Source organism: Cyprinodon variegatus, unplaced genomic scaffold, assembly GCF_000732505.1.
Source record: "Cyprinodon variegatus isolate N-32 unplaced genomic scaffold, C_variegatus-1.0 Scaffold1435, whole genome shotgun sequence".
NCBI lineage: Eukaryota > Metazoa > Chordata > Actinopteri > Cyprinodontiformes > Cyprinodontidae > Cyprinodon > Cyprinodon variegatus.
The window spans coordinates 44,724-58,752 of NW_015151888.1; the positions used below are offsets into that span (position 1 = coordinate 44,724).

A 14,029-nucleotide genomic window follows, 5' to 3' on the forward strand; every position below is an offset into this window, starting at 1 on the left:
GGTGGTTGGGGACCACTGGCTTAAGGGATTACTCTGTTCACCTGTCTAATTGGCCCGGTTGTTCATTACCCTTCATCTTGTTCCTGTTGCTATTTATGCTTCCTGTTTGCCTGCCATCTGTGCCAGATTATTATAATTAGACCTGTTATGACATATTTATGATTAGTTATAATTTATTGGTTAATGCAAAGTTGGCATTTTAAAGACATTTTAAACTAGAAAAGCATTGTCAGAGTGCAGACCTCGGCCAAGCAGCAAGTTTCGCCCCATATTATGACTTGCACCTTTAGCTAGAACTCGCAGATGAGCTGAATCATTACCAAATTTTAAGGAACACCTTCTATGGCATGAGGTGCATCTAAAGCCGGGCATATACTGTACAATTTTTTTGCCCTGTTCAGTCTGATTTTCCAGTCTATGATCTATATTACTTCAAATTTCAAAATGAATATATAAAGCTAAAAATAAGCAGGTACAGAATTAAAAAAATGTATTCGTTGAGAGAGGGGAGGAATATTTAGAGAGATAATCTAAATGTTGAAATCTTAGCTGCTCAAACAAACATGAAACTAATGTGCATTTAAATAAATGGTGTGACATTTTACCTAACTTATTTGCTCACCTAATGGACTTTTTAAGTAGTTTGGACCAATAAATTAGGAATCGAGAAGATTATCGGTGTTAAAGAATATAAGAAGCTAAAATGTTTCACTTTTTATAACACATTTTTAGACATAAGCACTAGAGGTGTCAAGTAGAAATAATGGATTACTTACTTAAGTTGAAAACTTGGCTATCTAGACTTTACTGAAGTAATTATTTTTTAGATAACTTTTACTGCTTACATTTTTTAGCAATTATCTCTACTTTCTATTCCTTACATTTTAAAAATGGACTCATTAGTTTTGTTTCATTTAAGCTTATTTTCGTTATGAACTGTTTGTATTTAAAAAAGGTTAATTGCAACAAAAAATAATTTGTTTGATCCAGACAATTCATTTCTTTTTGGTTGGACTTGGTGCTGCACCAACTAGTTGTACACTACATAACAATATAAGTAGTTTTTCAAGATGATGCAAGTTAGATTTGACACACGCCGTTAGGTAAAAAACAAAGGAAATTAAGTATAAGGAAGTTGTTATCCAGAATTGTAGAAAAATGTTAATTTAATAGGCTAGTCCAGTAAAGCATTCCCTGCATTACTTTTACCTTTATACTTTAAGTAGTTTTAAAAATAAAAAATGTTGCCGCAAGGCTCTAGGCTCAGACTGAACTCAGAACCAGGTTAGTGACTTACATGCTCATTGTTATGGTCTGTTTGAGTTTGTTTTGGTAATCGCTGTGCTGTCTGCTTGAATTCTGGGTCCAAGGTCCTAAGTGCCTGACATTAGTTACCCCATCTATGGGCTGCTACAGACCGTTCTGGGCAACTTATTACCCCCCCATGACATCATAAGGGGAATACTTTTCAAACATAGAATTTTGAGCATACATTAGCTAAGATGTGGAGAAAGGAAGTGTTAGAGGGGGAAGGTCTTTGTTTATTTGTGAACCTCATACAAAGGCTTCGGGACACATCTGACTGTTTTTTTGTATAATATGGGACATTTAATTTTAGTGGCTGACGTCCCCATCCAACCAGAGGGCTCCAAGACACACCAAGCTGGACTACTTTTTCAGTACTTCCAGGACTTTTTTCCGAAATTGATAGTCTCAAAAGTTGTGATTGGAGACCAATTTAGCAGCAGTATATAATGGTATGTTCACCTATGCTTCCTTTGTGAAGCAGTATTACCGAGATTTTGACAGGGAAAAGCTATGGTGTTGCCAGGGCTAACAGCAGATCGAAACAGAAGGATCCTCATGAACTACTAAATATTATGAAATAACCATTCCACCCACTGAATAAGGTAAACATGCTCACTGTTATATTCAATGCAAGCACAGGAATGACATTATGTTAATCAATAACTAGATTGTGGAATAAGTGCAGCACAAACATCTGCTGGGATGCTGACATCATTGGCTGAAATGAAAAATGTTTATATCTTAAGAACCAAAGCAACACAGACGACAGTTTTATTGCTAAAAACGTGGCCAATTAAGAGCTAAATGGGGGACAACAACCTTTGGATGAGCTAAAAAATAATATTTCATATCTATGAAACAAAGGTAGCAGAAATGATAACTGACGATTACCATTCAGTCTATTTCCCGAGTTTTTTCACGTGGGTTGGTTGTGGGCTTCAAACAGTTCACCTCATAACAACTGGGGGTCAACAAATCCTGCATGAGGGATGTATAGTTTAAAATAAACTTCTTTGGAGTTATATACTGTAAGCTCATGGTTAATTAAAATAGGAGGCCCCAATGGAGCATAATTTTCGCTCATGGTTCACATTTGTTGTAATCCTGGTGCCAATAGTCATTCACTTACCCTAGAAACTAAAGGAGAATAATTGTAAAATCAAAACCTGTAATTCCTTTTTATGTTCTCCATCTGAAAGCAGCGAGACCAGTTGAGTTCTGTGCTTTGAAAACCGTCTAAAGCGGTTGACTTTCAGAGAAGCCGTTGGTTTCTTTGTTTCTTATTTAAAGAAACCACATCTCTTCTTTACAGCCTTTCATGCTGTGACTTGAGCTTCGGCTGAGGTTTTCTCATGGTCGTATTTCACATGCTTGTTCCAAAATATATATGCAAATTTGTTTTTATCTAATAAAGCAGATATGCAGAAACCATCTAAATGACCCACAGAATAGAGGGATGATTGGTGGTATGTAAATATGGGGCCAGATCTCATCTTTAGCAGTCATTGTTGACGAAAGCAGTGCAATGTTTCCTCAAAATGAATTCCTCAGTATCATTGAATTTCTGCTTTTCTCTTTTCAGCAAACAGAGGGTGGTTTATACCTACAGAATCCTTCAGGCACACAATGGATACTACACCCTCCTGGTAAACACTTATTTACATTTCTTTTCATCTCAGGGACAGTTTGTAAAAAAATAGTTTTATTTAGTAAAAATCAAGCATTGCCTTCATAAATACATACAGTATACTAAATATCTAATAACATCAAAGACGAAAGCATTCACAGATCTTAGAATTAGTGATTTATAAATTCATAGATACCATGTTGGTATTTTGATTAGAGCAGCTAAAAGAAGACAAACTTGTCAGCCTTGTGGGTTTTACCTGAATGTGAAAAAATGTGCCGTACATCATTCTAACTCCTACTTTTCATTGCAATTGGTCGACCATCTGTACTCTTTGACCAATGAGAGACAAGAGAAACAAATAAAAGAAGAAGTATTCATCAGGAGAAAACGACACCGGTGCAGCTTTTACAAAGCAGGAAGAATAATTCAGTATAACGACAGAGCTTATTTTGGCACTATGTTAGAAACAGGGAAGTGTAGTCCAGGAACTTGTCTGTCCCCTGGTAGAGACAGCTAGTTTGTAGTTAGCCTCCTCTGAAGAGAGGACTTTTTCAGTCCTGTTTTCAGAGAAATGTCTCACATGTCATTGTTTATTTTAACCGATTTGACAAATGTATTTTGAGATTGCTGTGTCACCCACAATAAGAAAGAGTAGAATGTTGCCCTGCAGCTTCCATAGTATGGTGGATATCGATACCATGCTAAAAGCCACCACCATCTGATGCTCTTTGTCATTATTTTACTAAATAATCCATTTCCATTCTGGTTGAGACAAACCCTTGAGGTATTTAGAGTACAGAAATAACCATATATTTAAAGCAACAAATAATTACAGATAAGAGCTTAATGGTTCAGTGACCACAAACACCTTTATTTTAACCTTTTTTATTTTAACCTTATTTGTCACACTTGTTTTTTTCCTTTAATTAATAACCATGTTGGACTCCTAGATTAGAAAAGGTGTTTGCAACCAAATCTAATGAGCCATTCAGTTTCCCTCTCACCCACTATAGAAGATCCAAATGTGATATGTTAATATGTAAAAAAAAAAAAAAAGAGAACTTAAATTTTCTTATTAACATCCACAATAAGAAATGCATTGTATTTTTTATCCCCTTGAACCCTACGGACCCACCGGCGGGTCCAGCTGCTACGTGACCTCGTAATTTTAACAAACCCCCAGTATTGATGTAAAAAAAACACATTTGGCACAGTTTGGTGACATTTATGGATAAATGTGCCAAAATGGCCTCTCCGCCTAAGAAATTTCTCACTAATACCATTCTAAAATAAATATGATTCATCTGATTGAGTCCAAATTTGGTATATTTTTACACAACATTTAGATTTAAAAGTCTGTACTACTTTTTTGTGCTATAAATAATATTTAGGTAGTGTTTTGCAATGTTTATTTCAAAGAAAATTTTGGCGAGGTTCAAAAAATGCAAAATATTTTGTATTTTGTCCCTAATATTTCAGGCAGGGTCAAAGCTACAATGGTGCTGACACCAGAAAACCATTCTATGACATCTTACCTTTACAGACGTACCAAAAGTTTCTTCTTAAATCTAATAGCTTTGAGGCTATAAGTTATTTACTTTTGTGTGTTTTTGTCAGGCAGAAATTTATTTATACCCCCTTAGGGTGTAAGAGGTTAAGGGTAAACTTTTAAGGTCAGTTTTAAATATTTAGTTATAATATTTGAAAAAAATACATAAGGTCCGAGAAAAAATGCAACTACAATAGTAGGATTGATTTTGCTTTAAGTATTTATTGTTTTCCTCTGGTTCCTTTAGAAAATGATAATAAAGAAATAAAGGTTGTCTAAAAATGGTTTTCATTACTCTAGTTTCTAACTCAATGAAAAGGCAAGGCAAAGCAAGGTATGCTTATTTATACAGCACATTTCAGCAGGAGGACAATTCAACGTTCAGTACATTAAAAAAAGCACATAATAGAGAAAATACACAGAAAGGTAGCCTACGTTACGGAAGCAAGAAGGTTATTTAAATAATAGATGAACATGAATAGTTACAGGAAAAAATTTATTGGATAATTAAAATTCAGTTTTCAATTTAATTCAGTTTGTTTATATTTACATGTCATCTCAAGGCACTTTGCAGAGACAATTCAACCAGATAATACAGTCAGATTGAATGAAAACAAGCTGATTGTAATACCTCACACCAAGCATGTATGTAGTGAAAGTGAAAAGGAAAACCTCCTTTGAACAGGAAGAAACCTCCAGCAGAACCAGGCTGAGTGTGAGCGGCCATCTGCCGAAGCCGACTGGGGTTCAATGTTACTGTGTGGGGGCAATCATTCAGAAATAGACCACATTTTGGGGACCAAGAGGTACTTATGGGGACTAACGTCTGGGTCCCATGGGGAAAAGATCATTTCTTGGTGTCGTGGGATCGTGTGACTTAATGTTAGCATCTGCATGTGAGTGGGGGGGTGTTGTTTCCTGTCAGACTACAACCTGCCACTGTGGAACAACCCCCTGAAAGTTGCCATTTATTTCAACCAGTTTTAAAACGATATTGGAGGCGGTTAAACTAAGTTTAGACTCTGTAGGTCATATTTACCATTAAACTGAAATTCATTTGCTTAGTTTTAACACCTTATTAGCCTCATTCAGTAATCTTATGAGGAAGATATAAACTGAACTCCAGATTCCTCCATCTAGACTTTCATCCTCAGTCTCAGATCATCCTGGTAAATCCTCCAGCAGCTCATCATCTTCATCACCATATTATTCCAGCTCCTCTACAGTTTGTTAACCTGGAAGTGCAACTATGGAGTATATTTGTTCCATTATTGTTGCAAACAGAGAACGCATTTTGTAAATTTAAATAAAGAAAAAAATATCCAATCCAGAAATGAAACTTTGAATAACATTTTAATCCAAAAGTTACTCTTTCCTCCTTGCACAATCCAAAAACTTGTCTGTTAGGTTAATTGGCTTCTCTAAATTGTCCTTAGGTGTGATTGTGTGTGTGCATGGTTGTGTGCCTTTTATGTTGCCCTGTGACAGACTGTCACCTGTCCAGGTGTACCCTGCCTCTCGCCCATAGAGTGCTGAAGATAGGCACCGGCCCCACAACGACCCTTACAAGGATTAAGCCTGAGAAAATGGGTGATGGAATCGATATTTTTAACGTTTTTCATTTTTCTTTAAATTTCTGTTTTCAGTTTAAGCTTTAAAAATTGTGCTTTTCTAATTGCATTCACATTCACTTTAATTTTAAGTCCAATTCAAACATTGATTCTTGATGTACACACTGATCATGATGCTGTTGTCCCTAACATCAGCGGAGATAAAGAGAAATTTGCCCCTAATTTCAAAGGTAACCCCGACCTAGAAGGGAAGAAAATATGATGATCTATAAAATGCAATTGGAAACCCAATATAAAAAATACAGAAATTTAATAAGAAGCTTGAACAGATAATGTGTAAAAATACTTTTTTTTAAAAATAAAGTTTTGAAATATGAAAAAAAAATTAAAACAAAATATGACAAAACACTCAAAATCTTTTTGTGGTTAAAAATGTTTTTAAAGTTTCATTTTTGGATTGAATTTGTTTATATTTCAAATTTCAAAATGTGTTCTTTTTATGCAACAATAATGGAAATCTTTGTTGATTGTGATGCATCGTTTGCATATTTCATTTGGGTTGGAAACAAGGTTTTCTCTGCCCACCAATTCAAACCATCCTGGTGCTTTAATTTTGCTGTAAGAACATTTGACCTTTAATGTGCGGAAACAGGTTTTCTTTCCATTTTGTCATTTTTGACATTATTTTGACACAACACACACCACTATTTTCCACCGCCCTGAAGTCAAAAACAATGGTAGTCATATATGACCCGGGTGTAATTTCTCTTCTCTGTCTAGAAGGGAAACACAGTCAAGCAGGTAGCATTAATCCAACATTTAATCTAAAAACTTAAACAGAGTCATGTTTATAAATCTGGACTTCTCTATTTTCAGAAACCTTTTCTGTTGTTCAACAGAAAGAGTCAGTTCTCTGAAGTACAGGATAAGTTGTGTGTTGGGTCTAAAATACCTTCAAAATAAGCTATTTTAAAACCTTCTCTTGCTTCTAACTTAGTTATACTGATGCAGTAACACTTCGTGGGAGTTATTGTTTGCTCTACACGAGTGATATATGAACTATTTAAACCTGAAGGGTTTACCAGAACAGCTTATTACTGCCCACATATATTAATCATCAACTAATTTAGTAATAGATTAATCATTAACTGGAGTGTAGAGACTATAAAACATGAGTTTAGTTGACAGAGCGACCCACTTAGAGCAGTTAAGATATTATATTGTAAAAAAAACAATTTTTTTTCTTTATTTAAGATTTTAAAAAAATGTTCATCTGTCAGTAAACTCTATCCAGAACTCCTCTAGTTGAAAAGTTTAATTTCACATGGTTTAATTTCGTAAAAAAAAATCTTTAAGGAAACTTTGGCTATCTGATTATTAATCAATTCATTAAAAAATATAATCAACAGATTAATCAATTTGAAAAATAATCCTTAGTCGCAGCCCTAGTCTCTATATATTTCTGTGCAGGTCAATATTTCATCTTTTTGCATGGGTTTATTGTCTGCAGGAACTACAGTGTTATGTTGTACCAGTTTTCAATATACATTTTTTTCTAAATCTACGAACATTATTTACAATTTGTAATAAATAAATGCATAAATGAAAATATTAGATTTGTCATCAAATGTTATGCAGTAACCTTATATTTAATGCCCATCCGGGAGTGAAGTGTAGGGGGAATATGTTCTGTGAATACACGCCCAACTGGCTATGTTAGGAACATTAATAAAAGTGTGAATCAAGCTTAAATCATGGTCAAAAAGTTAATCCTGCACACATATGTATAAATTCACAATTCAAAATATAAGAATTTATTGACAAAATTCATTATAGCTACTTCTAAATCAGAATCAGAAATACTTTAATAATCCCAGAGGGAAATTACTTTTGTTATACGCTCCAGTTACAGGTTTATATAATATATACACACATCCGACTATACAATATAATAAAGATAAAAAATAAGAATAAAAAGAGATAAAAAAATTTAACATATTTCAATTAAAATCCTAAACCTAGCTACTACAGTATGTACACAAAGATTAAAACTGTTTAAAACTATAACAAATAAAAGGATGCAATGATATCACATCTCTCACGCTTATCCCAAGTGGGGTCGCAAGGGGTGCTGGTGCTTATCTCCAGCTGTCTACGGGCAAGAGGCGGGGTCCACCCTGGACAGGTTGCAAGTCCATTGCAGGGCAACACAGAGACAAACAAGACAAACAACCGACACTTAAGGACAACTTAGAGAAACCAGTTATCCTACCAGTACTGTTTTTGGACTGTGGGAGGAAGCCAGAGTACCCGGAGAGAACCCATGCATGCTCAGGCAGAACATGCAAACCCCATGCAGAAAGACCCTGGGCCGGGAGTCAAATCCAGAACCTTTTACTGCAAGGCAGCAGTGCTATAAAATAAAAAATCAAATAAATTGAGACAGAAAATTTAAAGTGAAAATACATTTAAAAAACCTGAAAGTGTAAATTTTTTTTTAAACGTTTTATTAAATTTCTCTCTGTGTTACCATTTCAGACTGCAGGAGGTTTGCAAGAAACTTATTTTAAGACCTTGGATGATTTAATCCGGAATTACAAGAGAAAAAACCAGGGTTTGGCCATCCACCTATCCCGCGCAGTGAAAAAGAAAACTCCCTTTTTGATCCAGCCACCACACATACAGGACACACATCCTGAAGAAACGGCACGAGTATCGAATGCAGTATCAGCTAGAGTATCACCTGGAGTATCGGCTAGAGCATCACCTGGAGTATCGGCTAGAGCATCACCTGGAGTATCGGCTAGAGCATCACCTGGAGTATCGGCTAGAAAATCACCTGGAGTATCGCCTAGATACACATCACGAGCAGCTGTTCCTTTACCTGAAGAGGACAATGACTATGAGAGTATGTCAAAGATTATTTCTTGTTTACTTACAGCTTCCCTTCATTGACTGTTGTGTTTAATTCTACTTCCCCTTGTTTGTTTCTTTAGATACTGCCTGCTCAGATTATGTGGAAGTCCTTCCTGAGTAACTCTCACACATGTCATCAAACCAATTGGAAGGAAAATTAAGGACAACGAGAACATGGACTGAACCATAGTGAGATGAGGATTAATCTATCTCATACAGATCCTTTGTTTTGTGGACTTAGATTTCTGACTTTTTTATGTGCTAGCCTCTAAGAATTTTGGTTGCATTGGCACACTTCAGATGGACCTTTTGGAGGTTTTCTCTGTTAAATGAATATCTTTTCCAAGGACAACCGCTTTTTATGAGTTATTGACTCTCATCTGAATGTTAAGGAGGAACCTCTGTCAATGTTTCTGCAGCTACGTATTTGGGCTTCAGTCTTACTGTTGCTTATGCGCAACTCATTGCTCAAAGATCCCCATTGATAACCACAGACGTCTTTACCTTTTGGAGGATAACCTAAAAGTAGCAATAGTAGTGGTCAAAAAAGAATTCTTCCAAAAACACAAAATGTTTGAAGGAAAAAACGTACTGCATTACTTTACAATTGCTGCATTCTAGAAGAAAACCTAGATACTAATTGTTCTCTTATCGAAATTGCCTTCTATAAAAAAAGGTATTTTTGAAATATTTATGCTTTCTGAAATTCCATTTGTTTTGTTTTTTTGTTTATGTGGTGTACATCTTAAATAAACGTATCTAAAATGAATTCATGGATTATACGTTTCAAAATGTGATAAAAATTGTATGCAGGAGTTTCAATTCCTTCTTTTAAGTCCATCAAGTAATTCTGACAGCTGGGAGATGACGTAAAGAAGATTCTTAGCTGCAAGCATGTCTTGAAAACCATCATAAAAAGTGGTACGAATCCAATTAAGCAAAACGGAAGAAAGAATTTTAAAATTAGATGTGATCTATTAAAAAAAAAAAAGAATCTATCTTTAAGGACTTTTAAATTACCTTTTGTCGATGCTAATCAAATGTTAGTTTTTTTGTTTAACAGAAACCTGGCTCCAGCAAGAAAATCTTAGTATAAAAGAATTCACTCATTATTTAAATTTCCATTTTCAGTATTGCTGCATGAGGAAGAGTAGCAACCACCTTTCAACCTATTTTACTATCTAAGCTGTTCAAAGCCAGCTAACAATTGCAATTATTTGAACATCTAAGCCAGATTTCGCTATTTAAATTTTAAGGAACCAAAACCCCTTCTGTTCTTTTTTTAGTATTTTCAGGCCTTTATTCTCAGTTTTTATCTTAGACCTGTAGTGCTATCTGAGACTACATTCACAAAGCAGGTCTTATGCTGATTAAATGTGTCTGCAAATAGACTTAGCAACCTGCAATCACAGAAGAAGGCTGTAGACTTTGCAAAGCATTACTACTGTCATGATTGGCTTAAGAGACTTAACCCACATGCAGAACACCACTGGAAACAGAGTAAAAGTTTAACAGAGTTTATTGAAGGTTTTCACACAAAGAACATGAACTGGCTCAGGCACTGGTCCGGGACTGGATTCACTGATGTCTGCAGAGACGGATAGTTTGATTAGCCAGGCAGTCAGATGGTTTGTTGAATTTAGATTATTCAGAATATACCTTGAAGAGGTCCAGATAGATCTTTGAGAGAGAGGGAACCGGTTGGGTCCAGAGACTGTTGGTTCAGCAGAGTGCTCAGCAGCAGCAGCGTCTAGCTTCTGACTTGTGAGTGGCAGACCTTGGTTTGAGATTCCAGCTCTTCCTTGAGAGCAGCAGGAGGAGTCCAGATTGAGATCTTCAGGTTTGGCTCCCTTAGGCAGGCAGGCAGGTTTATAGGCAAAGCTCATCCAGAGCTTTAGACTTAGACGGGTTTCCTGTGAGCAAGAAGACAGAGGCAGATTAGAATCAGGTTTCTCTCTAGAGACAACTAAGATTCTATCAGGATAACAGAGGCTCAGGTTCGCTAACCAAACTTGGTCAACACTGCAGCGTTGAAGGAAGGTCTGGCTGCTGCTTATGTAGGAAGGTCTCCTGATGGGCTGATGAGCGTCAGGTGTGCAGGAGGCTCCAGCCCAGGAGACCCACAGCGCACTCTGCTGGAGAAAGGTGGTGAATCTCCAGATCCCAACAACTACGTTTGCAGATTTATTGATGTCTGTCATTAGAAGCATTAAAAAACACAGTATACTGGATACTGGTGTCTCCATATTATTAAAGCCCCATTAATTGGCAAAGGAAAAAAGATAAGAAAAATCATGTGCTGTAGAGAGGTCTGTGTGGATGTATAATGGAAACAATTGTAATGATGTTCAAAATGGATAAAATGCCTCATTACTGTTCAGACTGGAGATGCTTTGAAATCTACCGAATACTCTGGAACAATATAACCACATATGGAAGCAGCTAATCTTGGATATGGGAAATTGGAATTCTCTTCAATGAAAAACAGACTGTTGTGAAAAAGTTGGTTTTAGCACAAATATGGGCAAAAATCCAAGATTTTGGTCCTATTTGTCTGCTGTGTTAACTTAGCCCTAGATTCAGTAAGCTTCGTTAAAAATGTGTGCAGACCCACACATTCTTATTTTCATACTTTCGAACTTGTGCCAACATGTAGCATTGATTGTGAAGAAAAGACTGTATTTTCTTCAAACAACTTTCTCTTACCGGTATCTGTTTTTGACGGTGCTTGAGTGTTATTTAGCTAAATCATCCTACACAAGATAAGGTTTTTCTTGAGAAGATCATAATCAGACAATGCAGTAACAAGTTATGAAGAATGTTTTCCCCTTTTAATTTTTTTTCCCGTCACTGAAAACCAGAGCAGAGAGCAGTTATTAACATTGTTCCCACAAATTGCTTTTCTGGTTGCAAAATAGATAGTTCTGGGTGCTCTATGTCTCTGAAAAAACTCCACTCAGTTAGTTAAAAACAGTCTATTATTGTATAAAATTATACTTTGCAAAAAAGAGAAGTGATTCATCTTTATTTAAAGAGGAAATAAAAGTAATCCCAGAGTCTAGTCAATACTGTTGCAAAACTCACACAGTCATAGCTCTTTTAAGACCATCCATTCTACAAACTCTGAAGGCTGATTATTTCTCAGCAACCAGGTCATCTGCGTGTGTGTCGCAGTGAACGCAAATGTTCCCCTGCTCCTTCCGCAAACACTCTGCCGCACCTCTCCAAAATTGTAGTTGACTGCAAATAGTGCCGTAGACAGGAGGCCTCTGATTGGTCAAATCTACCTCCACTCTACACTGTACGTATTTCCTGTTTGGTATCTTACTGGCTTGTTTTGTTTGTATGACCGCCATTGTGGAAAACGACTCATGAAGTTGGACCAGCTAGAAGAGCGATGTGCTTGAGAACGCTGGGACATTTTTCCACCTGGATCCCCGCTCTTTTTTCGCCCTCATTTCCCTCCGTTGTCGCACAAACTTGCCCCCACTTCCTCACCGCCTCGGCCGTAACTAGACCCACAGCTAGTTCGTAATTTTCCCTCTTGAGTTGTGGCGTGGAATAACATAGAGCAGACCATGCTTCAAAATTGGGCATAAATCAAAAATATCTGTGTCAAGCTCACTGTGACACCCTGCTGTGGGAGGATAACCAGCCGATCTCCTGATTATGCCCCTCCGCCCCAGCCGTCACCTCAGCCTATCATCATTAAGCACTCTCCTTTTAGGACTGAAGACACCCTTGCTTTGCTGCTGAACTGCAACCCTCCTCCTCTCCTTCACCACCTTCTTTCCACACTAGCCTTTCTGCCCCCTCATTTCTCAATCTCCATTTTCCAACCAGACACTCGGGCAGAGAGGGCGGAACTAGGATTGACCTTGCTGACTCCAGATCAACTGCAGTCAGCAACATCTTCTGCCAGGGTCTCTGTGCCAAAGACTTATTCATTTCTTCATGTCAAAAAATGTCAGTTGCTTCTTCTCCCCATCTACGTTTCCAGGCTGAAATGTATGGAATTCTTAATAAATAAGATTGATTCTATTAGAAATATAATCATTAGCATATTTCCAAATATGATTAATCCATCCTTCCAAAGTGGGTCAGCAATTGTTGTAACCATAGAACACGAGCCCGTCGTCCATTCACAGCGAGGGGAGTTAATTCTGCAAAGTCAATGACTAAATGCAATTTGCTACTTTACAGCAACATTTAAGGTGGTATTTCTTAATTTAATTCTGTGCTGTCAATTTGACAAAGTTTTCCAAAAGCAGTTGATGGTCTTCTTGGTATGTGATGACTTTTTGTAAAGGAATGCCAAGTGAGTGATTAGTGATCACAACATCAGAATCCTTCAGATATGTGTGTTTCTAGCAGAAGCAAATAACATCTCATGCACATTGTATCATCTAAAAAAAAAAAAAAAGGTTTTGTTTTTATGCAGCACCGTGACCAGAAGAGGTTTAAACTATTTCTAGAAGATCAGTCTTGTTTTAATGGCAACATATGAAAAGGAAAAATGAATGCTTCTATGTGAATGCAGTAGTTATAAATGTGGAAGTAAACAGCTAGAACGTATAACCACAGCAAAGGATGACTTAGCACCCACTCATTACCCACAGGAAAGAAAGCTCCATCAGAGGAACCTAAAGACTTTCCACCCAATTGTTAACTGAAGTTCTACGTTGGGTCCAAAAACAAGACATGCATGTTTTAAATCAAGTCTTACACTGATCAAATAAGTTAGACATAACATATTTGGCCAACCTGCTGTTTAAGAAGAGAACACAACTTCAAGATCTTCAAATGTCAGTGCAGATGGTATATTTCAGAATACTATAGAGCTATGTTTAAATCCCCTATTTTGCTATGACTTTTTCGTTTTTCTAAATGCAATTTTAAGTAAATGTTCACAGTTACTTTTTTTAAAAATGAAATTGTATGTAGCTGCATCTTTTGTTGAAATTTAATAAAAAATTTACTGGTTAAAAAAATCCATCCATCCATCCATCCATCCATCCATCCATCCATCCATCCATCCATCCATCCATCCATCCA

General features: G+C 36.5%; 1 protein-coding gene across 1 annotated transcript in view; it reads left to right on the forward strand.

Moving 5' to 3' along the window:
- Positions 1-9,724, forward strand: part of LOC107103374 (SH2 domain-containing protein 1B-like) — a 20,172-nt gene extending 10,448 nt beyond the window's left edge. The window contains exons 2-4 of the mRNA XM_015403066.1: positions 2,891-2,954; positions 8,597-8,966; positions 9,055-9,724. Of these exons, the coding sequence (XP_015258552.1) occupies positions 2,891-2,954; positions 8,597-8,966; positions 9,055-9,095 (475 nt within the window). The 3' untranslated portion in view covers positions 9,096-9,724. The remainder of the gene's footprint in view (positions 1-2,890; positions 2,955-8,596; positions 8,967-9,054) is intronic.
- The last annotated feature ends 4,305 nt before the right edge of the window (positions 9,725-14,029 follow it).